At 51.6% G+C, this 24941-nt stretch overlaps 10 protein-coding genes across 10 annotated transcripts; 4 read left to right on the plus strand and 6 right to left on the minus strand.

Moving 5' to 3' along the window:
* The first annotated feature begins 72 nt into the window (after positions 1-72).
* Positions 73-2455, plus strand: EJ05DRAFT_531851 (uncharacterized protein). The gene is made up of 4 exons (XM_033749047.1): positions 73-612; positions 683-848; positions 896-1521; positions 1568-2455. Exons 1-4 carry the CDS (start codon positions 490-492, stop codon positions 2000-2002), a joined length of 1350 nt encoding a protein of 449 aa, XP_033600567.1. The 5' UTR covers positions 73-489; the 3' UTR covers positions 2003-2455.
* An 812-nt stretch (positions 2456-3267) lies between these two features.
* Positions 3268-4168, minus strand: EJ05DRAFT_538354 (CDP-diacylglycerol--serine O-phosphatidyltransferase; the record flags this gene model as incomplete). The annotated part of the gene is made up of 4 exons (XM_033749447.1): positions 3268-3652; positions 3702-3895; positions 3946-3983; positions 4035-4168. The coding sequence occupies 4 exons, from the start codon at positions 4166-4168 to the stop codon at positions 3284-3286; spliced, it is 735 nt and encodes a 244-aa protein (XP_033600568.1). The 3' UTR covers positions 3268-3283.
* Positions 4169-4852: 684 nt separating this feature from the next.
* Positions 4853-5711, minus strand: EJ05DRAFT_500637 (Gar1-domain-containing protein; the record flags this gene model as incomplete). The annotated part of the gene is made up of 5 exons (XM_033747023.1): positions 4853-5114; positions 5181-5326; positions 5383-5483; positions 5532-5576; positions 5633-5711. 5 exons carry the CDS (start codon positions 5709-5711, stop codon positions 4853-4855), a joined length of 633 nt encoding a protein of 210 aa, XP_033600569.1.
* A 182-nt stretch (positions 5712-5893) lies between these two features.
* Positions 5894-8315, plus strand: EJ05DRAFT_465059 (threonyl-tRNA synthetase-like protein). The gene is made up of 2 exons (XM_033742766.1): positions 5894-7330; positions 7380-8315. The coding sequence occupies exons 1-2, from the start codon at positions 5942-5944 to the stop codon at positions 8268-8270; spliced, it is 2280 nt and encodes a 759-aa protein (XP_033600570.1). The 5' UTR covers positions 5894-5941; the 3' UTR covers positions 8271-8315.
* A 574-nt stretch (positions 8316-8889) lies between these two features.
* On the plus strand, positions 8890-12657 carry EJ05DRAFT_439352 (RdRP-domain-containing protein; the record flags this gene model as incomplete). The annotated part of the gene is made up of 2 exons (XM_033741868.1): positions 8890-10780; positions 10832-12657. The coding sequence occupies 2 exons, from the start codon at positions 8890-8892 to the stop codon at positions 12655-12657; spliced, it is 3717 nt and encodes a 1238-aa protein (XP_033600571.1).
* Positions 12658-12920: 263 nt separating this feature from the next.
* EJ05DRAFT_476382 (uncharacterized protein) lies at positions 12921-14455 on the minus strand. The gene is made up of 2 exons (XM_033744015.1): positions 14117-14455; positions 12921-14054 (listed from the first exon to the last, which is right to left on the minus strand). The coding sequence occupies exons 1-2, from the start codon at positions 14427-14429 to the stop codon at positions 13096-13098; spliced, it is 1272 nt and encodes a 423-aa protein (XP_033600572.1). The 5' UTR covers positions 14430-14455; the 3' UTR covers positions 12921-13095.
* Positions 14456-14720: 265 nt separating this feature from the next.
* Positions 14721-15562, plus strand: EJ05DRAFT_493046 (uncharacterized protein; the record flags this gene model as incomplete). The annotated part of the gene is made up of 4 exons (XM_033746089.1): positions 14721-14754; positions 14884-14909; positions 14967-15108; positions 15165-15562. 4 exons carry the CDS (start codon positions 14721-14723, stop codon positions 15560-15562), a joined length of 600 nt encoding a protein of 199 aa, XP_033600573.1.
* Positions 15545-17003, minus strand: EJ05DRAFT_476383 (uncharacterized protein). Its single transcript, XM_033744016.1, has 2 exons — positions 16191-17003; positions 15545-16134 (listed from the first exon to the last, which is right to left on the minus strand). The coding sequence occupies exons 1-2, from the start codon at positions 16631-16633 to the stop codon at positions 15747-15749; spliced, it is 831 nt and encodes a 276-aa protein (XP_033600574.1). The 5' UTR covers positions 16634-17003; the 3' UTR covers positions 15545-15746.
* Positions 17004-18624: 1621 nt separating this feature from the next.
* Positions 18625-21632, minus strand: EJ05DRAFT_439436 (uncharacterized protein; the record flags this gene model as incomplete). Its single annotated transcript, XM_033741876.1, has 2 exons — positions 18625-19835; positions 19892-21632. 2 exons carry the CDS (start codon positions 21630-21632, stop codon positions 18625-18627), a joined length of 2952 nt encoding a protein of 983 aa, XP_033600575.1.
* Positions 21633-23629: 1997 nt separating this feature from the next.
* On the minus strand, positions 23630-24682 carry EJ05DRAFT_500644 (uncharacterized protein; the record flags this gene model as incomplete). Its single annotated transcript, XM_033747024.1, has 3 exons — positions 23630-23977; positions 24037-24203; positions 24322-24682. The coding sequence occupies 3 exons, from the start codon at positions 24680-24682 to the stop codon at positions 23630-23632; spliced, it is 876 nt and encodes a 291-aa protein (XP_033600576.1).
* Positions 24683-24941: the final 259 nt, after the last annotated feature.

Below are 24941 nucleotides of genomic sequence, written 5' to 3' on the forward strand. Positions count from 1 at the left end.
TCTGTTCCCCCCTCTGTTTCCCCCTCGTTGCCCCCCGCCTCTCTCCCCTCTCTCACAATCTCTCTCTCTCTCTGTCCCTCACACACGTCAATCCATGCAGCCGACTACCCTTCTATTCGACTAATCACCACTAATTACCTGGCACCCACTCACTGCAGCTTCACCACACCACCCAACCCAACCCAATCTCATCTGCTACTGTACTCCACCTTTACCTCTACCACCCAAAACCCACACACACAACACCTTCACCTTCATCCCGAGCTCCCCCCAAAACAGCTCTGCGACCCCAGATTTCACTCGTCACACTTTGCAGCTCGAGCTCGTCCAGCTCTCCTACAGCTTACTACCAGCTTCAATCGTCCAATTCCCGCCCCCTCGTCCTTCTCGTCTTCCTCGCCCTCCTCGACCCCGCCCTCCTCGGTTGCCTCCCAGGTTGCGCACAGACGAGGGCCTTTCTGCAGCAATCCGTGAGCTTCGTGATTGGTGATGCCGCAACACCGGAACTCAAACTCGCTCACCAGCTCCTTTTCCGTATCCGATGCCAACAATGAGGTTGTCTGTCCGTTGAAGAATCATGACGGGACGAGTTGCCGGAAGCGCTGTATCGGCGTGAGTCGCCCGCTTCACCAGCAGAGGCTGTTCACTCCACAACACATTAACGCCCGCTTTCTACCTCTAGGAAAAACGATATCGTTCCATGCAGGAGCATATCCGTCGAGCACATCCCGAGCATTACCTTCCAAAGCTTCCTGCCACTGAAGAGAGCTTCATGCTGATGGTCAACACCCCACCATCCGAACGTCCTCCACCACCAGCACCCCCCGTTACTAGCGCCGGCCCGACGAGTACGTCTCTCATATACAGTATACTGTGCATTGGCTGACAGGACAAGACTACACAGAGAGCATTCCGTACTACGATGACTTTGGCTCGAGTAGCACTAACAGAGCGACTGATGATGTACGCAGAGGTTCTATGCTGCCGGCTGCCGCTGCCCTAGCACAATTGCACACACACCGCCCCGAGCCGGAACAATGGTTCAATGAAGATGCGTTTGAGAACGATTGGGGAGGTGGATTGGCAACAAACGGCATGACAGACGCCCTGCAACTGTCCGACTCCGAGACGAAGGCCCAGCGCCCAAAGGCAAGGTTGGCGTCCATGTCGTTGGAGCAGCAGATGGCTGTTGACGAGCCCTATTTCACCCCGACGTCTAGACCGAGAGAATTGTTGCCGTCCTCACTGGCTCGCTCTCCTCCCGGCCGCTCCACAACCCTGCCACCTGGTCTCAAAGCCGTCAAGCCGAACAGGCCCAGGAAACCCTCACTCGGCCAGAATGCAAGGAAGCCCAAACACGAGCGCCAAAAATCCAAGGAGCATGCCAGGCTGATGAACTATGACAGAAAGGCCTTCTCTGCCGAGCCGCAAAGTGCCGCAGCGCTCTATGGCAAGAGGTGGGAGGACTTGATAGATGCAGCAGCTTCTGCAACGGAAGAAGATAGCCGCGACCTGACACCGGTAAGTGGATGGGGAGACTACAAGTCATGCAAGTTAACAGCTTCAGGTACCTCCCTCGCCCCAGATGCTCAGCCGGTCGTCGGTGCCACCGTACATGGCAAATCAAATGCAGTCGTACACCGCATCGCCTTTGCAACATACTCTGACTCCACCGCCACCAGAGACGAACGACCTGCAGCCATTCCCATCTGTCGAGTCCTCCATAGACTCTGCAGTATCTGGCCAGAACTTCCATATGCCCTCACAAGGCTTATCTGACTCTTCTCCGACGAGATCATACCCGGTCCAGATATATTGTGCGGCTTGCCGAAAGTTGTCAATTCTCCGGAACAGCTATGCCTGCACAGAATGCATATGTGGACTATGTCAGGACTGTGTCGAGGTTCTTGTCACCGAACAGGCTCGAGCACGGCCGGCTCGATGTCCGCGATGTTCTGCGGTCGGTGGCAAATACAAACCATTTATGCTCGACATAAGATGAAGGGTGGCCGGCTCTGAGAAAGCCAGTGCCTTGCTAGTGTTACCACACCTCTGCCGTTGTGACTGCAGAATTTTTGCATCCTCCAGTAACACAAATTTGATCTCCGCGTTTTCTTTTGTCTTTACGGGGCCGGATCTTCATCCACACGGAGTTAGTGCATTTACAGAGCCAGATCAGGCATCTACTGGTTGGACCGGGAGTTGAGGATAGAAAACCGCTGATTGCATCGCTCTGCTGAGCATGCACAGCGTCGACACAGACGGAGTTGATATTGGATTTTTGGGAGGGGAGGGAATGGAAGGGGTTGGGGGAGGGATATTGTCTTTATGCGCATAACGTCATGGGTCAGGAGTGTGTGCATACCATTCGCTCGCTACGTGTGAGGGTAGAGGGGCTTTGTTCATCGATAACGGCTCGTCACAGATAGAGATTTGATGTTGATATCCTAGATTTCCAGAGAGAAAATCATCATATTCTGGAGAGCTGTCGTACGCAGCAGCAGAATACATTACACCACAGCATTCATACAATTCCCGCTCCGAACTATCTGGCTGCATTAGTTCGGAGCAGGACTGGGTTTCTGCTTTGGGATTTGTCTTCAGTATCCGTGACTGAAGACACGGAAATAATATCACAGAAATGATATAACACGGAAATAATAACACAGCAACCACGAATACTCCGAGAAAAATACATATGCACACACAAATACCGCTGCCTCAATCCCAACATCCCATCCCATCCCATCCCATCCAACAATCATCTCGGATTAAGGAATCAGTATTCCATAGGGATTGAGACTGCAGCTCAAACCCGTCCGGAGCGTGTGTGTGTAACAGATATACCTAAACAGCCATTGTTGAAAGCTACCCCTCCCATCTCATCCCTGCTACTTACATACCTACCTACATACCTCCCTACCTGGCTGCAGCAATGCAGGTGCATGCTTACTATAAAGCAGACGGAGCCGCCCCACTTGATTGCTTACTTACTCCCGTCCATCTTCGGTATCCGAAGCATCACATCAAAGGTAAAGGTGTATACGGCCTTGCTTCTTAGATCACAAAATTAGAAATATGGGATGGGTCGAGCGCGCGTAATGGTAACGTATGCCCTGGTATTTGATATATGCTTGACCTGTCACCTCAACTCCTCGCTCGCCTTTTTCGACTTTCCGATTTCAATCTTTCTGGACCTATCAATGATGAAATGCAAACCTCCTTTGCTCAAATCTAATAGTTTACCTCAGCCAGTCATCGTTTCCGTTTCGTTTCGTGCTCTCTAGGGTTTAGGTATGCGGATCGTCTTGCTGACCATCAGGCTTCCGTGCAGTATGAACATGATGGCGAGAGGGTGGAATTCGAAGGGTGTGCCGACAAGTGCTGCGCCGAAGGGGATGTTCTCGTGTACCCAGCCTTGTGATACCCAGTAGGCCATTAGTGCGGTCGTGCCAAGCGTCGTAGGAATGGGGGTGCCTTCAAAGTATTTCGATTTTCCGGTTGCATCTTTGGGGAGAACAGATACTGTGACGTTGAAGCGTGCGAGACGTGTGAGGCCGCATAGAACGAAGACTGTCAGGAGGATATGGTCGACTGGGGTGCGGAGACCCATGGCGAAGGCTGCTACGGCCGGCGACATTCCAAAGGACAGCTGCTACAGTTAATTTGGGCGCAACTTGCAAGTGGTAAGGCCGAAATACCAGATCAGCGAGCGAGTCAAGCTCTTGTCCCATGAGTGACGCCTTTCCTCTCCATCGTGCGACCTTGCCGTCCAGGGCGTCAAAGAAGAACCCGAACGGGATGAGCGCGAGCGCAGCATACAAATTCCCCAAATCGTGTGGGTTACCGAGGCAGTAGCGAAGGGATGAGAATACGGACATGACACCGCAGAATCCTGCAACTATTGTGAGCATTTGGTCGTCCACGCTGCAGCGCAATACGTACCGTTGAGCTCTGTGATGTAGTCGGCCATATGGAGCGCTCTGTAGGGAAGTCAGACAACAATGCATCATCGGGATCAGCATCGCACGAACCTCACGAGCGAAAAGTGGCCGGCGTCAGAAGATAGAAGCCTTGCCTGCTTGTCTTGAGCTTGGTCGGGCTTCTTGTCGTCCTTCTCGACACCGCCATTTGGCGCTCCCCATGGCTGGTTGCTTCTTCGCGACATGATTGAGCAGTAGGTCTCTGTAGGATTGCAGGACGGGGAGAGGAATTGGGGAGTAAGGGTCAGTTATTCAGGGTCTCAGCAGGAGATGTGGTGGTTGTTGGATTGTTGAAGTTGCGTGCGGGCCGAGTAGCAGCTGGTTTTGTTTTCAAGCTTGCGCGTGGTCCCAACGTCATACGGTCATAGCCACAGCAGAGCCGCCGCACAAGCCAGCCCGCGCTAGCCCGCATTTTCTTGTGAATGATAGGGTACTGGAGTTAGGATACGGGTATATCTGCGACTTTATCAATAGGCCTGCAGCAAAGCAACAATCACCAGAAAAGCTGTAGTAGAGGAATGGACAGGAGTTTTAGTAGATGGATGCATCAGGAAGTTGACGATACTACCTATCTGCTTCTGGGATGAAACACAAGCCTGATGATACTAGCCACTATTGAGTGACCCTAAAGCGTGCGTACGCTCTGATGATTCTCATGACAAAGCATTCCAGCCGCCCGTTGGATTGAGCATGGATGAACCTGAGGTACTATAGGTCGCGTTAATCCAAGGCTTTTGGCCGAAGATATCTTGTGCTTTTAACATGGCTCAAAGGGTGTTGGCATAACCTTTTTCTGCGCCAAAATCATGTTTAAGTTGCCCAACCCGGTCCGCAGACCACCTATAACGCCAATGCGCCGTGACCGTATGTTACAGTGCCTCTTTTTCACCCGCGACCCCGTCCAAAACCACGGCCACCTCCTCTCGAGGCTCCGCGACCTCCAAAACCGCCTCCACCAAATCCTCCACGAGGAGCGCCCCGTGATGATCCACCAAATCCACCACGTCCTCGTGGAGCTCCTCGGCCTCCACCACGTCCGCCAAATCCGCCTCGTCCACCCCTATCTCCGAAGCCTCCACGGCCTCTGCTTGAGCCTCCTGCTCGTTTTGGCTTTGGGGCGCCTGGGGGAGGCTTGGGTTTCGGCAAAAATCTAGCATTGATGAGATCCAGTCCAGGAATTGCAAAGAGAGTGCTTACTTGACGAGAGGTAAAAGCTTGTCACCGCCGATGTAGAACTTGTCGCCAGCCTTGAAAGAAGTTGCGACTATTCCTTCCTGCGGTTTGATCGTAAAGTATACTGAGTTGATCGGACCGAGTACTTCGTCGACTTTGCCAATGGGAGTCTTGTGTGCATCATAGTGTGAGCTTATGCTGTCATGATATAAAATATCCGACATACCTTGTTCTCGAGATATATGGGAGCATTGAAATATGGTATCTTCTCGTTGATGGATTCACACACAATCTCGCCCTCGCACGCGTGCATGAAGGAGCCCATTTCTGCATCCAGTCAGTCTATGTTCCCATTGGCATCTGAATAGTATGTACCAAACACGGAATCAGGTGGTCCAAACGATTGGAAGCCTCCGCGACCTGAAATCCTCGATGTTAGCTTGCGCAAAGTATGGCGCACTGCGCAGGATACATACTGCCGCCACGAGAGCCGCCTCGTCCGCCGAAGCTGCCACCACCTCCTCCACGGCCGCGTGGAGCTCCTCTGAATGACATAATTGAGTGTTGCGAAGTTGCGAGTTTTACTGCTGGCGTGGATAGCTGCTAGAATGTGCGTGGGATATTTTTCTTGAGGCTCGAAAAACTAGTGAGATGTAGGGAGTGGGATCCGAGACAGCTCGCTCCTTAAGAAAGTGGCTAGTGGCTCCCCGCCATTTTGCCGTTGTGACTGTGTCGGAAATATCGTGGAGGGGCAGAGCAACCACTCGACTCACAATCAAGCCACCATGGAAGCTGTCAAAGACGCCGCCGAGGGAGTGAAGAATCTGGTGGTGTCAGACAAGCCGAAGAAGGAAAAGAAGAAGAAAGGCCCCACGGGTGACTCCAGCGCAAGACCTACCGAGCTCAGTCCCCCACCCGAGTACTTCGACCACCGCATCAAGATCTTCGAGCGATTAAAGAAGAAGCAAGACGAGGAGATCGCACAGAAGCCGAGAGAGGCGATCAATGTCACGCTTCCGGACGGATCAATCAAGCCTGGGCAATCATGGGAGACCACGCCCGCAAAGATTGCGCAAGAACTGAGCAAGTCTTTATTCGAGAGAACTGTTGTCGCCAAAGTAAATGGCGAGCTGTGGGATCTAGAGAGACCACTTGAAAATAGTTGCAAACTGGAACTGCTAAGCTTCGACGACCCGGAGGCTAAGAGGGTATTTTGGCATTCAAGTGCCCACATTCTTGGAGAGGCTGCGGAACGACGGTTTGGCAGTGACCTTTGTATCGGACCACCTGTGGACGATGGCTTCTACTACGAAATGTCAATACCAGACAACGGGATCGTGAGTCAAGACGACTACAAACCGCTCGAGACTATCGCAAACAATGCCATCAAAGAGAAGCAGCCATTCGAGCGGCTTACCCTCACAAAAGATGATCTGCTAGAGATGTTCAAGAGCAACAAGTACAAGCAACATATAATCAAGGATAAGATACAAGATGGTACCAGTACTACCGTATACCGCTGTGGTCCTCTCATAGACCTCTGCAGAGGACCTCACGTGCCACACACAGGGCGAATAAAGGTGTTCAAGATTATGAAGAACTCGGCGTCGTACTTTCTCGGCGATGCCAAGAACGATTCTTTGCAGCGTATTTACGGTGTCTCATTCCCGGACAAGAAGCAGATGGATGAGCATATCAAATTTCTCGAAGAAGCTGCTAAGCGTGACCACCGAAAGATTGCCAAAGAGCAGGAGCTTTTCTTCTTCCACGATTGGTCCCCTGGCTCTGCATTCCTGCTACCCCACGGTATGACCATATACAATACACTCCAGGCCTTCATTCGGTCTGAATACTGGAAGCGAGGCTATCAAGAGGTTCAGACACCAAATATGTACAATTCTGCCCTGTACAAGCAATCGGGTCATTGGGCCTACTATCAGGATGACATGTTCGTTCTCGATGTTGAAAAAGAGAAGTGGGGTCTGAAGCCTATGAACTGCCCGGGTCATTGTCTGCTGTTTGGACATCGTGAAAGGAGCTACCGCGAGCTCCCAATGCGCATTGCAGACTTTGGAATCCTGCACCGTAACGAAGCTTCCGGAGCACTTACTGGCATGACAAGAGTACGCCGATTTGTACAGGACGATGCACATATTTTCTGTACAGAGGATCAGGTAAACATTTCAGTCAATAATATGCCTTACTATACTGACACAGTCATAGATTGAGGAAGAAATTGGAGGTCTTTTCGAATTCATGGAAGCTGTCTACGGCTGCTTCGGCTTCACTTTCAAATTGAAGCTGTCTACAAGACCAGATGACTACTTAGGGACCCTTGAGACGTGGGACAAAGCAGAAGCACGTCTCACTGCTGCTTTGGACGGCTTCGCTGCTCGCGGTGGAGGAGTATGGGAGCTCAATCCTGGTGATGGTGCTTTCTACGGACCCAAGATCGACATCACCATCTCCGACGCCTTAAAGCGAGAATTCCAGTGCGCTACGTTCCAACTAGACTTCCAAAATCCTATCCGGTTTGGTCTCGAGTATCAGACACCAGACACCTCCAAGGCCAAAAGCAGCGCACCAGCATCAACTGAAAAGTCAGCTGAACCTCAAGGTACTCCACAGCCCAAAGCAGAGACCAAGGCTAAGGACGGTGTTACCCTGCGGCCGCTTACTCAGGGCTATGCACGTCCCGTCATGATTCATCGCGCATTATACGGAAGCTTCGAACGATTCCTCGCTATTATTATCGAGCATTTTGCTGGCAAGTGGCCTTTCTGGCTTAGCCCTCGACAGTTACTAGTGATTCCTGTGATGCCTGCTGCCAATGACTATGTACAAGAAGTGCAAAAGATCTTCCGTGAGAAAGGTTTCCACGCCGACATCGATATCAGCGGCAACACCATGCAAAAGAAGATTCGCTCTGGACAGCTGGCAGCATACAATTTCATCTTCGTGGTCGGAGCACAGGAGAAAGAGAGCCGCACGGTCAATATAAGAAATCGTGACGACCCATCTACCCAGGCAAAGGGAGACCTGATTCCGCTGGATGATGCACTTGAAAGATTGACCAAGCTGCGCGAGAGTCGGGATTTGAAAAATGCAATCTAGGTGAGGCTGTTGGGGCGCAAGCACATGTCTTTGTAGAGGAAGGGCAAAAAAACTTGATGTTCGTTCGTGAACGTTTTCGTGTATCGGTATAGCCGTTTTCGTCGCGAGGTGTACCCAGGGTCGGAGGGGCCTTTATTGCGGCCATCATACACTAACGCTATAAACAAACGCCACCGTATGTGTGCGTCCCTCATGGCGACATTCACTTGCATTTCACTTGAGTCGGTGATTTAAGCTCAGCAACTCAACAGTGTACAACCCAGTTCCCTGCTTGAATCACATGACTTTGTGTCGCGTCGCGTATAGACCTCCTACCTTGTTATCCAGTCATTTCTTCTACATTCATTTCCCCGCTTTGTGAACACAACCATGTTTCTAAGCCCAATACACATCTGCGTCACATTCTGAGATTTTGATGTAATACACTAAGACGCACATATCTGTACCACACAGAGCTATCTTGATCGAGCGCAAGGCTGCTCTGGCTGCCAGTGGTTTTCTGCCGGCAACAAGAATCTCAGTCCCATGCAAGATCTGTTCATCTCAGTACACCCTCCAGCGGACTGTATCTAACAACTTGGGGTCGCCTGCCATCTGGTCATAAGTTCCAGCAACCAAGATGGCGACTCTGTTCTTCAAAAACCTTCCTGTGCACTGCACGCGGGAAGATGTTGAAGCTTTCCTGCAGCCTTATCTGCAGAGGTCAAACATCCACCACTACGACATCTTCAAATTACCAGGCAAAGATTTTGCCAATGTCACCGTCTTGGATGCTAATAAGGCACAGCAGTTCATCTTGAAGCATGGGCGAAATACGAACACTCGAATGAGCCCATCCCCATTACGCTGGGAGGACGGGCGTATCGTTTCTGTCTCACGAGGAAATCGCGAGCCTGAGCACCTCAAGCTACGCTCCTTGAAATATGAGGAGAACAAAAGGAACGATGTGCTGCAGAAACTAGCAAAACAACCTGGCAATGGCCGTCATCAGCTCCGCCGTCTGTTTCCCTTCCAATCTTTACAGTGTGGAACATGGGGTGATGGAAATGGAGCCTTACGTGCCACGTTTATCTCACAGTATCTCAATGCACGTCGTGGTATTCTTATTTTTGGAAGGTCTACATTAGCAGTCTTGGTCAATTGCGAAAGCCCTGGAGACTGGAAGCGTCGCATGGACTTACCATACTTGAATATCTCAAACGTGGTTGTTGGAACCTGTTCAACGAACTGCGCTTTGACAATCACCATCCGGATGCCACCAAAGATATCAAGACCTGAAGTAGAGTCCGTGGAAACGGCCCAAGACCTGCCTTCTGAACTTGTGAATTTGATGCAGCAACTGTCTTTCGATAGACAGAAACCGAAAGACCGCAAGCAACGTATACGTGTCACAAGCCTATCACCAGATCACACGGCGTCAGTTGGTCACTGCTTCGTATATCAATTCAAATTGGCCAGCGCTGCTGAGATGAATTCGATTTCAACACTACTGAGCCACAACAGAGGAATGCCTTCAGCAACCCCACTTACGACCTTGTACCGTTATAGGCCAAAGGAATCTGCTATAGGTATCCGTGCTCTACAGGATGAACTTGCGAGAGTTGATAACGACGCGGGATTTTTACCATTTCGAATCAAATTCCAGACTGAAATGCTTGCAGTGAATGGCCACCTACCTCCTCGGACGGTACAACAGATGTTACCTACAATCATAAAATTGCACGATACTATGGGATTGGACGCTACTACTGATGCACTACAGCGTCTGGTTCGAAATCTGCCGGTGAGAAGCCCCTTGGAGGATTCCGAGCAGTTTAGCTTGCACTCGTTGAACGCAAATCTCGAACTGATTGCCAGTAAATTCCATCCGGAAGGTACAATCTACGATCTGAAGAACCGTCACGATCATATTGCTCTGGTGCACAGAGTAACGATAACGCCCGCCGGGTACTATCTGGAAGGACCATACCCTGAACCCAAGAACAGAGTACTCCGGAAGTATGACGGCCAAACAGACATGTTCTTGCGTGTCATTTTCGCCGACGATGATGGCGAACAACTACATTTCGGTGCCCACGGCTCGCCGCTAGAGATCTTTAGCGAACGATTCAAGCCTGCCATAAAGTCGCCGATCAAAATCGGAGGTTTTGGCTTCAAGTTCCTGGGATTCTCACACTCGTCTCTCAGAAGCCAAACGTGTTGGTTCATGGCTCCATTCGTCCACCATAGCTCTTTGATCCATTCTCAAGAAGTTGTGAAGGACCTGGGAGACTTTAGCACGATAAGGTGTCCTGCCAAATGTGCTGCCAGAATCGGGCAAGCATTCTCGGATACTACAACTAGTATCGCAGTCAAAAAGGAGAGCGTGGGCGCACAGCACGACGTTGAACGAAACGGGCGTGTCTTCAGCGATGGCTGCGGAACAATCTCCTTGGAACTTCTTCGCCGCGTATGGAGGGACTCTACAGTCCGCGGGATGGTCCCGACTTTGTTGCAAATTCGCTTCGCTGGTAAGTTTAGCCATTTCGACTCGCATTGATACTTCTGCTAAATGGTACCAGGAGCGAAAGGTATGCTATCTCTCGATACTCGACTGAACGGGGAAAAGCTCATTCTGCGGCAATCTATGGTGAAATTTGAGGGTACGCCTGCGTTAGACATTGAGCTGTGCGGTTCTAATCCTAGACCGTTGCCCTTCTATCTCAATCGCCAGTTCATCAAGATTCTGGAAGACCTCGGTGTCCCACCAGAAGTCTTCCTGGAGCTTCAGGCTATCGAACTTGAGCGGCTGAAATTAATAACGACAAAACCTATCAATGCGGCCAACTATCTTGACCACAACCGCATGTGTAACGGTCAGCGACTACCAAGCCTCCTAAAAATGCTTGATGATATTGGAATCCTCTTTCATGCCGATGACTTCCTGAGAGACACGGTGGAGATGGTCGCTCTGGTCCAGCTTCGAGATGTGAAACACCGAGCACGCATACCGGTTGCACAAGGGGTCACCTTGTACGGCATCATGGACGAAACAGGGATCCTCCGTGAGGGTGAGGTATATTGTGTGACCGAAAGTGACGGAGCCCGACGAGTCCTTGCAGGACAGGTTGCGATAACTAGGGCTCCGGCAATGCATCCTGGGGACGTGCAAGTTGTGACGGCAGTAGATGTCCCTGACGAATCACCGCTTAGTCATCTATACAACTGCGTGGTATTTAGCCAACATGGAAGCAGGGATCTGCCCAGTCAATTGTCTGGTGGTGATCTTGACGGCGACTTGTTCAGCATCGTGTACGATCGACGACTCCTGCCCAGAAAAACATACCTACCAGCAGACTACCCGAGAGTGAAAGCCCTAGACATAGGACGCGAAGTGCAAACAGAAGATATGACTGACTTCTTCATTGACTTCATGGCCAGCGATCAGCTTGGCCGCATCTCGAATATGCACGTCCAGCTTGCTGACAGGCACCCCGAGGGAACAGTCAACGCGCAATGTATCCAATTAGCTGAACTCGCCTCGACAGCAGTCGACTTCTCGAAAAGCGGAATACCTGTCAATCAAGACATGTTCCCAAAATTCGACAACAGATATCACCGTCCAGATTTCATGGCTCCGGGTCCACGTGTCCAGATGACGCAATATGGACCTAACATAGAAGAAGATGACACCTATGATCCTGCCGAGAAAGACGCAGTGAAAGAGCTGGATCCTGCGTTTGGCTACAAGTACTACGAATCTGATAAGGTTCTTGGTCGACTCTATCGGGCCATCGATGAAGGCCGGTTCTTTGCGGAAATGCAGTCCGCAAGCCGCCGGGCGCTGCGTGACCTCTCCTATTCCGAGACACTTGTTTCGAAAGTCTGGAACTATGTCAAGCGCGAGGCTGCAGGATATATATATGAGCAATACATTGAAGAAGCTCAGGACATTCGCTACGCGTACGACCTCAACATGGCCGACACCATGGCCCAGTACACGACGTACCCATCTCATCCACTGACCGAGAGAGAGGTCTTCTCTGGTACCATCATTGGCAAATCGACCGGAGGTCAAAGCAAGCAAACCCGCGAACTGGCCACGGCGATGAAACAACAGTACGAGCGCGATGTGAAGTATACGCGAGAGTGGATCATGCGCAGCGAGGACAGCGAGGAGGGTGACACAACGGAGGCGCTACCGCGTGCAATGGCGTGTTTTGAAGTTGGACTGGAGAAGGACCCGGAGTGGCAGACGCACAAGGTCGAGAGCTTCAAGTATGTTGCCGCCGAGGTGTGCTTGAGTGAGCTAAAGAAAATGAACGGTGGGATCTTGAGAAGAGATGTGAGGCGTATCCCGACCAGATATGCGACCGCGGGTACTCATCATCCCGGCTATCATGCTTGAAATTCTGCATAGACGTTGGGAGAATTTGTATTAGGGGGGCAGCTTGCAGTGCATTGAAGCGAATCACTGAAGTGCAGTACGGTCTTTGCAAACAAGGATTTCGGTTAGAATACTCGAGGTTCGAGTATTTTTTTATAACGCAGATTATGATTCAATAACCCAGTAGGTTATCTTTCACGGCTCTACTGATGACATGAGAAGTACTGGGGCTTTTCGATGTATTTATGACTGACAGAATGACTTACGAATTTACTATACGCGATTGCTCGTGAATCTCCTTCTTGCTTGGGTCTGATGTCTACACGTGCGCTCTCATGTTCATGTTTCACGTCTCTCTGATGCTCAGAGGTTCTGCGTTGTTACATGAGTTTTCTATTTGGTCAGCGAGACAAAAAGCTATATACAAGTCGGAGCTGTGCAAAGTGGTTAAAGTTGAATTCATATCGGAGTCTGTATATACCCCTGAAGGCGCATCAACTGCATCTGCACATTCCGCGTCCACTTGCTCTCAGTCAACGCAATCCACTTCGCATTCCTAAACCTTGTTTCGGCAAGGATCTCCTTCGCCATATCCTCACCAAACAGGTCCCAGAGATGATACAGCGCGACTTTCCTGTCTCTATACGGCATTGTCGGATACTGCACGGGCGGATACTTCACCTTCTCTTGCAGTCGAGAGAGGCCTATCTGCTCCGGTGGGAATGTGTCCGTTTTGTCTTCATCCCTGCGGCGCGCCCTGTCAAACATTTCTGCGACTATCATCACGCCCTTTTCGATGAAAGCAATCATTTTATTCGCTTCGTTGACTTGCTCGGCAAAATCGCTCGGGCCAGGGCCTCCGACGTAGAGCATACATGCCACATTGTCGTGCTCTGCGAGCGTCTGCGGATCCTCGACAGCAACTGCCCACGCATCCGGGCCTTTCTTCTTGTTCTTCAGCGTCAGCGCGAGCGTTCTGCGAGCGTGGGCCCGGCTGAGATCCAGGTACAGGTCCGCGAGATCTGGGCGCCATTTCACCTGTCCCTTGAACATGCGCGGCATCCACTTTGGCCGCATATTGACCACCATGGCCTGAGCGACGCGCATGATCGAGTTTCTGCTCTGCGGAGTCGTATTCTTCCCAAGGGTTTTGCTGAGGCGTTTCTTCTTCTCGCTGAGATGCGGCTTGGTGCCGCCTTCGCCGAAGAGGAAATTGGCGAGCTTTTGGGAATTTAAGTGTGAGATGGCGCATTTTGCGGGTCGGGCTTCGCGGTTGATTTTCCCGAAATCGGTGATGGGTAGGAACCACTCTGTGTCTGTGCTGGGGTCGCGTTTGATGGTCAGGTTGCGCATGAAGAAGGAGGGGAGGTTCTGTTGCGTGACGGAGCATTGGCGGACAGGCATCGCGAGCGCGTGAGCTGGGACAAGTCAGTACTGGTGATAAGACGGGTGTTGTGGTACGCGACTGTGGCATACATACCGTATGGGTTATTGTTGATTCTCTCGCGAAAAGGAGTGATGTCGGCCGGCGTCGGGAGGGGTTTCGGCCTCGTCCAGCGACGTCGAGCAGCTTTCACTACTGTGTTGAGGAGGGGTGGGAGTGGTAATGGCGCATTATTGCCCAGTCGGACTCGCTGCGTGGGTAGTCCATCATCCTGTGCCGAATCTTTGTCGTTGAAGAGTCGTGCAGACAAGTTGAAGTGCTGCGTCCAAACTCTGGGCGCAGTTCGACATTGCTGAACCAGAAGACGTGACCTGCAGAGTAGCGGTCCCGAATGGATGCTCACGATCATGGAGGATCTCGCATGGCTCCAGGAGGTAGAGGTGCTGAATGAGAAAATTGCGGACCTCCGAAGCTTTCACGGAGGTCAGCCCTATAAGTCTTGGCATCTATGACTAGCTCCAGAGCTTCTCATTCCCTTCGAGCGCACAATCAGCCTTCAATCAAACACATATTCTACAATGTGGCGGCCTGTATCAAGGCAATTACCTCGAGCATATGCGCGACCATCTACTGTTCAGTGTAGTTGGTTTCAACGACGAACGTTTAGCTTGCCTTCAAGTACACCCAAAGCTCCCCACGCATGGTCGCCCACACCTTATGTTACAGAGACCATAGTATGGAAGCGCTTGGCGTTGCAGCTCTATCAAAATACTTGCTGACACTGTCGTAGGGAGGAGGCTGGCATACATGTAAGCTTCGAGGGCAACAAGCCATACGTAGCTGATACTAATGCTGCCTCCAAGACGACATCTTCTCCCGGCTACTCAAAGTACGCTAGACACCACCTTCACCCTTATATGTCCACGACTGACTGACTACTGCGTAGGAGCGGATAATATGTCTGAACGGCGAAGTGGATGAAGCCACCTCGGCCTCCATCGTAGCCCAACTCCTCTTCCTCGAAGCCGACAACCCCGAGAAACCCATCAATCTCTACATCAACTCGCCCGGCGGCTCAGTCACAGCAGGTACATCATTCGCGGTTTCTCCAGCACTACGCCCAAGAACGACACTGACTATTCAGGTCTTGCAATCTACGACACCATGACCTACATCCGCTCCCCAGTAACCACCATCTGCGTCGGCCAGGCCGCCAGCATGGGCTCTCTCCTTCTTTGCGGCGGCGCGCCCAAGAGTCGTTTTTGTCTACCCCACAGCTCGATCATGGTGCACCAGCCCAGCGGCGGATACCACGGACAAGCATCGGACATTGCAATCCACGCAAAGGAGATTCTGCGCGTAAGAAAACAGTTGAACGAGATATACCAGCGACATTTGACAAAGGAACACTCTCTGGATGAGATAGAGAAGTTTATGGAGAGAGACTACTTCATGAGTGCGCAGGACGCGCTGGAGATGGGGATTGTGGACCGGATACTGACGAATCGGGCGGATGAGGAGAGGGAGAGCGAGCAGAGGTGAGATTGGGAATTGTAGGATTAAAGATTGAATGATGTCCTAGTTCTTCAGTGTCAAGGCTTGACTTGTGAATCCGTACTGACGATTTCATCTTGCATGTGCAAGCGAACAGGACAGGAAGTAAGAAAACGGTCTATTCATCATGCATAAGCCCGCACTATGGGCGAAGCAGTATGCCATGAGCAGTCTATCTCCCCTCATTGCTGCCATCAACCCAGTCCCGCCATTCCTGCCATGCAGAATACCCCAGCACGACGCGATCTCCCTGGTACGTCACAACATTAAGGTCACTTACCTTGCGCCACTCATCCTTGCGCCCGTTCCAGCCCGCCTTGCGCATCAGGCTGACCAACGTCTCCTCTTTGGTCCAGCCCTGCTCGCGCGCCACGTCTGGCAAATACGTCGAGCCGTAGCGCCGCCCGTTGTACGTAAACGAGATGCGCAGGCCATGCTTGCCGATCTCCCAGGCCATGGGATCGGAGGCGGGGAGGAAGTCGGTGAGCAGCGTCACGCCGCATTCAAGGCTTGGGGCTTCGCGGAGGGAGATTGGGTTGAAGCGAGTGTCTTCGAAGGCGCTGGAATGTGTTAGGGTGCGTGTGGGAGGCAGAGATGGAATACATGGGCAGCTTACGATGTCAGAGCGTAGCTACGCAAACCGTCGTCTAGTGCCTGTGCCTCGAAGGTCCCGATGCAGCCTCGAAGGTTCTTGTGTCCTGAGCGACTGATCGTGTTCCAAGTCACGAACAAGGGGAACTCCTCATGCTCAGTCTTCTTGATGCTGGAAGACAGTGATGATCTGGAAGAGGACTTTGAAGACTCCTCGGTCGACAACGGAGTCGAAGCTGAAGTGGACGACACAGAGGATGACGATGTACTTGCTGGGCTTGGTGCTAGAAGTCTGTTCATAGCTGGCGAGCGTAGCTCATCCGAGGCTTCAGCCAAGTTGTCACCCGTGTCCGAGCCCTTGAACTTAGCCCATAGTGATTCAACCTCGTTCAGGCTAAGGGCAGGTCTCTTTTCGAGACTCGCCAAGAGACTCTCGAAGCAATACGCACAGTGAGCTTCAGTGGCCATTGCGGTTGATCATACAGACCCGCGTCTGGCTGCGGAGCACGTGAGTCCGAGAGAAAGACGTCACAGAAATGGTCTAAATAGAGCCCGAGACACCGGATAGATGTGAAATACTTCGTTGAGAAGGCTCTGATATGAGACTAGCTAGCACTTGGCTTCGACAACTCTAGTGTCACTGCTTCTAGATGACTGTGCTTTGTGAAAGCACCGAAGAGGCTTTGATATATTCTTGCCTGTTTCAGGAGGAAGCAGCTGTTCAAAGAGAGAGTCAACGACGGATCCAATCTTCAGGGCACAAGACGAGGACGGTAGCAGATAGGTAGCAGTAGGCGAGAGAGAGAGAGTGAGGTGTAATAACATGGTAGGCAGGTATGCTCGGTAGTCAGTGTATATTGGGCCGCCACGTGACCAGGTTCTAGCGTCCTTGCTCCCGGCGTTAGCGTTCCCTTCTTTCAACATCAACACCAACATGCTGCTTGCATAACTTTGTCAAGTCAGACATAATTCGAGTGCGAAAGTAGAAAGTATACTCTATATGCTTCTGCCCTCCATAATACGACGCTGATCGAAATCTCTCGACTCGGCTAGAAAGAAGCGAGAATGTACCAGACTTACAGCGTCTCAGAACCGTTTCGGCGGTGGTCCTCATTCATGGACATCACATTCTGAAATGAGGGCCGCGTACCACAATATCTAATAGTAGACGATGCACCGCTACTATCAAGACAAAACGATCATTGCCATACTTGACAGTATGCGAACGCCATCGAAAGACTATTCTTTAGCTATTAGCTCGATCATAAATCACCGTGGACGTCTCTATCAAGCATGCATTCAGACAACACAGAAATTCAAGACACTCGCAAACGCATAGTCAGCCATGAAGTATAGCATCAGATAGTGACCCCCAAAAACCCCCTTACACCAACCGTTTGACCACCCACCTCCCACTGCCACGCCAGATCTTTGATACAATGCCTCCCACACAAGTCCACCAAATCGCATACAGATCCGCACCAAAACCCCCAACAGCCCCAAATACACTCTGCAACAGCAATCATACACGCACAGCCGCCAATCCCCAACGGAAAGTCCATATACCCGGTTTCATCATCCCTTAATAATTACAGCATGTATACCTGTGACCCTCTGTCCTCCCCCGGTGCCCCGACTCCTTTTTAAGAAAGCATCTCCTCGTCTCCTCGATATCTCATTCTACAATTCCTCCTCGTGAAATCCACCTATATACCCCTCCCAAAACCACAAATATATACACTTTCCTGTCGCTAGACGACATCCACTCTGTCCATACACACCACCGCCGTTACCAAACGCACATCAAACCCAAACCACCACTACTCCTACCAAACTCACCATGAAGTTCCTCATCCTCGCTACTCTAACAGCGCTCCTCTCCATGGCCGCTGCAGTGCCTGTTATCTCACGTATGCTTACCCACCCCGCTCTGTTCCCTCTCTCCCTCATCCTCTCCCTCTCTCATCCTCTCCCTCTCTCATTCTCTCCCTGTTTTACATACACATGCCACCACAACAATACGTATAACACAAAGCTAACCGATATGCCAAACAAACAGGAGGAGACACAGACCCATCCATGGCGCCAGACGGCGAAGTAGTACCGTTTGTTGCGGCGGGTGCAAAGGGGGACGCGTGAGCGTGATCGAAAGAAGTTAAGAAGGAAGGAAGGAAAGATGGAAGGAATTGTTACAACCTACGATTATATCGGGGTCTATGGGCTTACTTGGATGGATGGCTGGTTGGATAGTCGGATAGCCGGATTGGATGGTTATGGATGTACAGACACACACATACACAACACCCTAGAAAGCAGCGGTTTTAGCATGGATGACAAATACACAATCACATCAGTCACATACACAACACAACACACACACACACTAGTCACAGACATAGATCATAGAAACGAAGAGTGTAGCATTGCAAGCCACCCACCACTATTCCAGCAAAGGGACACTACGGACTACCGCTGCCACTACTCGAATGCTGCTGCCCGATGATACCATGCACAGGATACACGCCAGACCCGTTCGTTTGGCTAGGGTACCCCGATCCCACGACCGGGCTCAGCGGATCTCGTTGACTGCCGCTACCACTACTACCCGATGTGCCACTGCCACTGCCGCTCGAGTCCTTGCGCTCGTTGTCAATCGGTCCCCAAGCATACGGACCGGGGAAATGAGATGCAGGCTCTATAGGAAGTGGCTTGCCGTGCGGGTGATTGAAGTCGTCGTCCTCATCGTCTGTGAAACCTGCGACGTCGGAGAGTAAGGACGAGGAGCGGCCTCCACGGGGCGGTTGGTAGTACACAAACCCATTGCCATTGCCGTTCGCGTTACCATTCCCATTAAGACTGTGGCTGAAATGCATGGGGCCCATGGACATATTGTGCTGGCGGGTGGGCTGGCTGATCATGGCTAGGTGAGCATCGGGTGAGCTGGGACGCTGCTGCTGAGCTGCTTGAAAGACGGCTTCCATGTGCTGGTTGTGCTTTTCGAGCTCAGCAATGCCGGCACGTGCAATAGCGGTATTCTGTTCGAAGCTTTCGATGTAATCGAGCCAGGACTGCTCCTCCATGGCGCGACCGGACAATTCGGCGGCACGACGGTTCTTCCGCTCTTGTTCGTTCGCAGCAGCAGCGAGGAGCTTGTCGCGCTGTTCGTCGAGCTTGGCCTTCCGGGCAGCGAGACGCTCGCGCTTTTGAAGAGCTGAAGTGATGTCTTGCTCGATGCTAGAGACTTGGCGGTCATGTTCGGATTTACAGCGTTTGAGCTCCTCTTCAACTGACGCTTTGCGGTCCATTTCCACTCGCCACGCCTTCTTGCGCGCGTAGTACTCGTCGTGTTCTTCCTCGGGAATGTCACCTGATGTAGCGAGTTGGGCTTCCAGATTAGCAATATCGTCCTCGGTCTGCGCAACTTCGAGCTTCATTTGGAGGAGTCTGGACTGCTGCCGATCGTCGTTTCCACCAGCGCCAGCAATACGGTTCTTGTGTCGGTCGAGATCTGAGCGCAGAGCTGTTATTTGCTTCTGGTGTTCACGCTTGGTACGCTTCGATCGGTTGCGTAGCTCTGACAAAGTCTGTTCATTCGTAGTGATAGATTCTTTGAGAGTCGTTGCGGGTGAAGAAGGTCGTAGTTTTGGAGCTGCCGGAGACGCAGTAGGAGCTGTGGTTTAATTAGCGAATTCACGTTTCGGTAATAGATAGACCTGTTGAACCCACCAAGTTCTGCACTTGGGTCCCGAGCAGTGATAATGCTTGTCGTGCATAACACTGCGTCATCCGTGGCTTTCACAAATTCGATCAAATAATTCGAGAAGGCTGTCAGCCCATATATCTCGCCCTTCCACTCCGTGTAAGATCCAGTATCGGTGTTTCTCGTGCGGATTTTGTCTATATCGGTCGAACGCCAGACCGTCCCATTCACGCGAACGTAGATGGGCTTAGTCGACTTTCCAGTCTGGAATGCGCTCTCCTCGAGCTCGCGTTCTCGATCCTCGCCTGTCTGGTATAGATTGGCACCGAACAAAACTTCCGCAGATGCTACGGTTGATATCCAAATTCTGTCCTCCTCGCCATGGAATTTGGCATTACCTATATGGTTTGGGTCGGTGGCACTGGCTTCGTCGGCATCATTAGCAGCTTTGCTTTGCTCCACCTCTTTTATAACTGTGACTTTGGTACTTGCAATGGCGGCCCAAAAAGGCTGCTGACTTCGAACATACGCGGCTTGTCGTTTCTTTCTTTTCGTAGATATGGCCTTTTCTTTTGCTTCACGATGTGCAGGTGGCTGCCCAGGGGGTCGCCCGTCCGTACTCGACGTTGTCGTAACATCCGGACTCCCATCGGCACTAACAGAATTCTTTCGAGCCTGGGCAGACGCCGCGACTTCCGGGTCCTGTGGAGTTTTTCTACTGTTCGGGATTGGAGGTAATGGCGGGTGTGCGAGCGATCGTCGGATAACCCTTAAAACTCCCTGCGAAATAATGTGGACACCTAACAGACTCCGGACCCAGCCGGAAGGAGTGGAACAGCTGAAAGAACGTGGTATCGAGTCATTTGTCGGTTCAACAAGACTGTAACCGGCTTTTGACAGCAGCACACTCGTAGCATCGACCAGGTGGTGTCGTAGGAAACCACAGCGGTTGAGGTTCGAGGCCCCGACAATCAAAATCGATATCACGATGCTGTTTGTCATCCCTCCTTTGCCCGCGGCTGCACCTCCAAGAGATATCGCAATCACAGCCTGCGCTAGATCCAACACAAAATTTTGCACCGGTACCCAAAGCGCCAGCCAGGCACACAGTATCACACCATCAACAAATATTATCAAGCCAATTGACGGAGTTCCTCCTGCGCCCTGGAATATGTCCGTCATTGAGGGGAAGGCCGATGTTGACGACGCAGTGGGAGGCGGGACAAAGGTGAGGGCGGTAAATAGAAAATGAAGGATGGTGAGCGCGGTTGGCCCAAGTTGGAGAAGAATGATGAGGATGGCAATGACATCTTGCAGCGGACAAGATGAGAGTATTGTCGTGGCGAGCGAGAAAGCATTTCTTTTGGATCCAGAAGCAGTAGTATATCCATTGGGCTGGCGCGGCGAGTCCGTGGAGGCAACCACGGAACCGTTCGCGTTCGCGTGCTCGAAATCCGGAATGTCAAGTGAAGCGTCAGACGGTATTCTGTCTCTTCCACCAGTAACAGGCTTTGTATTGACCTTCCCAGCCATATCCACGTCAATGCCATGGGTCGAACCGTTGGGCGTGGCAGGTAACGGAGTGTTTTGGTCTACATCTGCGGCGGGCAGCGGCGGCGAGGAAGACTTGGGCTTTCCATTTGTCTGGCCATTGAGGTTCTGAGACGAGCGTTGCTTGGGGATGCGCTTTCCAGGAGCTGCGAGACCACTCTCATGGCGCTTGTCGTGCTGATTCGCCGCGTTCCTTCTGCTGGACTTTTGTGGCATCAGCAGGCCGTATCCGCGGCTGACAGTTCCAAACCAGCTCGGCAAGACAGAGCAAGACGAGCCTGGAAAATGGAACGAAGCCGCTACAAGACAAGGTGGTGGTGTGCAGGATGCGGAGGAGAGTGATGCAGAGGTGTTTTGTCGAGGTCGAAAGTTGAGTCAGGGAGGAAGAAGAGGTTGTCGGAATAGTAGAAAGCGGCGGACAGTTCTGCGTTCTGTGGCGCTGAGCCGACCCCCAAGGCTCAAGCTCACCACAGCCAGACAGGGCTGCTGCCGACCTTAATACACACACTACTGGCAAACACTGGGGAATAGCACTGAACGACAATGGGACTGGGACTGGGACTGGGACTGTATGCCCACTAAACTCTAGGACCAAGGGCTAATACTGGCAGCAGTCTTCAGCTACACGGTACACTTCTGTGTTGTGACGAAGCAGCTTGCTTCTTCTGTTGACGCTTGACGCTGCGACAACATCATCATCGTCATCGTAGAGACACCTCACTCACACACACACACTCTCTCTAGTCCTTGAAAGCATACTGCTGGCCGGACTCCTCTCGCACGTGTCTCTGCCGTGGTGCTCGCAAGAACCTACCACGCCGTGCACGCCCTGATGCACAGAACCGCACTTCCGTCCCGTTGAGCGGCGGACTCCCGACTCGGAGGCTCTGGGAGCAGAGTTCGTGATGATTGATCGATGTCTCCGCTCTCCGCTACACCAGCGGTGATCCATAAGGAGAGAAATAGAAGCCTCCCTCGCTGTGGCGGACCGCCGGTCCCCTCTTCTCATGATCCTAGTAAAGTCTCAGGGCAGAGCAAATCCTTCTATGTTGTAGATCTGGGAGGCTTGAAGCTTGTTCAATGATAAAGCGGACACCAGTCTTTTTGGGCATAGACGCCCAGTGCTTACCTACTCGAATTGTATTACGCATTGGTGCAGCACGCCTAAAGAGGCCCCATCGCTGTGAGGATCGACGCTGCTTACTCTTCTTTGGTCTGCTGCGCGCACACACGAAACAGCCTCATCGCAACAAGCATCTGCTGCCGGCACAGTGTATTTTCCTTCTTCGTGGTGGTATTAGTGCCCCTTCGGTGGTTGTGACACTACGCTCTGCGCGTTCCATTCAATACGATTCCATCTCCACGTCGCGCTTCGTCCACGGCTAATTCTCCATGAAACCAAGCAACCGTCTCCGCTCCGCATCAACTCATAGGCTAGCCGAGGCGTGGACCGGCTACAGTGTTGTAATCCTTATCGAACTAGCTACAGCATCAGTCGATCTGTTTGATGTTGATTGGTCATGACCGCCAATCTGTAGCTTACCGTCGTCTTTTGCAACATCTCATCCCTCGTTCCTAGTCTCTGTTGCTCATCTGCTCAGGCCCTTTTTTTTCTGGTATACGAAACCAGGTTCTTAGTCTGGGTGTGTAGTGTATGCCTGCTTTCACGTACCAATAGGCTACAGAGAAAATTCTGCTATGTCTCACCGCATGTCTAGCCTTGCTCTGCGAACAGGAGCTCCCTGTCACTTTCTGATTTTCTGAAGGACACGCGACTAATGTATTGCGCGGCATACGACGGTGTTTTTACATGCTGGGTAGCTCGGCCTAGTATTGCCTCTTCACCACCTAGAAGCGTTCTGTTTCCTTTTGTGACTTCCGTACGCTGGGGCGCCACGATATCTACAGACAAAGGATGCAATTCTGGTGCAGTGGTCATCCTCTAGAGCTTGTCACATATCCTTATCCTAGCCCGCGTCGCCGTTGCTTGATGATGCATGCAGGGTAAACGCCTCTCGTGTGCCTCTCATGTGGCAAGCAAACATTACGGATGGTCCCGTCTGATGTTTGGCATGAAAATCACGCGCTCGCTGGATCTCTTGTCGATCCTCACGCAATCCACGGAGGGGTAGTGGGGCACTTCCTGGTGAGTTGTCGCGACATATCATGGATGCTGTCACACGCCAAGTCTGCCGCATTGATATTGATATTGTTTACGAGCTGGCAGAACCAAGGTCTTCAGCAGCATCAGGGCGGTTCCAGCTTTCATTTTCGAGCTGCTCCACCAATCGTGTGATTTCTTGAGCTCTGGCCGTGTACTTAGCACGGGCCGCTTCTTGAAGTTGAAACGTCTCTTTGAACTTCGCAAGCATGAATAGTGGTAGGGAGCACTTCTTGCCCACTCGATAGTCGTACATGACTATGTCCTCGACACACCGTGCTGCAGGTCGTTGGTGTCGCTCTGATAAGATTAGGACATCCAGAATGAACGCATCCATGCCTGCCTTAGGCTCGGAGTGTAGTTTGTGTAACACTGTCACGCGATCCGGAAACATCATAGGCTGCGAGACTCATCAGCTATATATATATCAGACATCTTCGCATATCTGGTGCAGCTCACGAATTTGTAGTCGGTCCGTATACTTCGCAGTATCATCCCTTCACCTTTTGGCGTGTCCAATTCACTCCATTGACTGCAATGCTCAACGTCTGCTTTGGCGAAATTCCGCGTCCATTGTACGCGACCGGACTCGGCCCAGCGATTGAACTTCACATTGTTGACATGTCCTGTCACACAAGATCAGCTCAAGGCACGAGAGGTGCAGCGAAGCTACAAACCCTGTGAGATATTAGCACTCTATGTGAGGCATATGACGGAGTCTTCCCACCATAGAGTCCTGGTCACCCCAGAATATCTCATGCCTCCATAAGCCTCGTCTTCCCTTTTGTGTCAAGAAGCCTTCCCCTCCAGCTAGGAAGTCTCGCCAATCTGTTGTTAATTCCTTCAAGATTGCTCCAGCGCGTAATGTCTGCGCTTCGTTTATCCCAAATGTTATGCAATAACCCAACCTTGCCTTCATGCTAGATAGCCATCGTGGATCAGGCGTAGCTATAGCAGAGCTTGACCCAGAAGAAGTGGCCGAAGTCGAATACGTTCGATATTGCGCCAGATAGTTAGGCAATAGAACATGCGTCAAACGAGCTGTGGTCGCTGTTCCGGGATGCGTGCACATGATGAAGGAGGCCATTGAACCTTTCGCCGCCATAGCCTAGAGCAGTAATTCGAGCAAGCCAGTTTACGATAGTCTGAGTACCCCGAGTATATTGAGATATGGAAAATGTATCATAGAAAGAAGGACTGACAGCGTTGTAGACTTGGAGATGTGAGGTTCAATTTCAGTTTCCGCCCACGCGGTCGGCGGGTCGGCAGCTCTCTCCATGGACTGGGGAAACAATAGCTTTACGTCACTGGACTCGTCCATCAATTGGACTACCTACTTCAATTTCTTGTCATCGAACCCCTCA

The sequence above is a fragment of the Pseudovirgaria hyperparasitica genome (assembly GCF_010093815.1).
Source record: "Pseudovirgaria hyperparasitica strain CBS 121739 unplaced genomic scaffold EJ05scaffold_8, whole genome shotgun sequence".
NCBI classification, from domain to species: Eukaryota; Fungi; Ascomycota; class Dothideomycetes; order Acrospermales; family Acrospermaceae; genus Pseudovirgaria; species Pseudovirgaria hyperparasitica.

Excerpts from the sequence above, each read along its gene's own strand:
- EJ05DRAFT_465059 (XM_033742766.1), top strand. The coding sequence starts at position 5,942 with ATGGAAGCTGTCAAAGACGCCGCCGAGGGAGTGAAGAATCTGGTGGTG. Across the intron at positions 7,331-7,379 it reads TTTTCTGTACAGAGGATCAG|ATTGAGGAAGAAATTGGAGG; the intron begins GTAAACATTTCA and ends ACACAGTCATAG.
- EJ05DRAFT_476383 (XM_033744016.1), bottom strand. The coding sequence starts at position 16,633 with ATGGCCACTGAAGCTCACTGTGCGTATTGCTTCGAGAGTCTCTTGGCG. Across the intron at positions 16,135-16,190 it reads CGTAGCTACGCTCTGACATC|CGCCTTCGAAGACACTCGCT; the intron begins GTAAGCTGCCCA and ends AACACATTCCAG.
- EJ05DRAFT_476382 (XM_033744015.1), bottom strand. The coding sequence starts at position 14,429 with ATGATCGTGAGCATCCATTCGGGACCGCTACTCTGCAGGTCACGTCTT. Across the intron at positions 14,055-14,116 it reads AATCAACAATAACCCATACG|CTCACGCGCTCGCGATGCCT; the intron begins GTATGTATGCCA and ends GACTTGTCCCAG.
- EJ05DRAFT_531851 (XM_033749047.1), top strand. The coding sequence starts at position 490 with ATGCCGCAACACCGGAACTCAAACTCGCTCACCAGCTCCTTTTCCGTA. Across the intron at positions 613-682 it reads GCCGGAAGCGCTGTATCGGC|GAAAAACGATATCGTTCCAT; the intron begins GTGAGTCGCCCG and ends TTCTACCTCTAG. Across the intron at positions 849-895 it reads TACTAGCGCCGGCCCGACGA|ACTACACAGAGAGCATTCCG; the intron begins GTACGTCTCTCA and ends TGACAGGACAAG.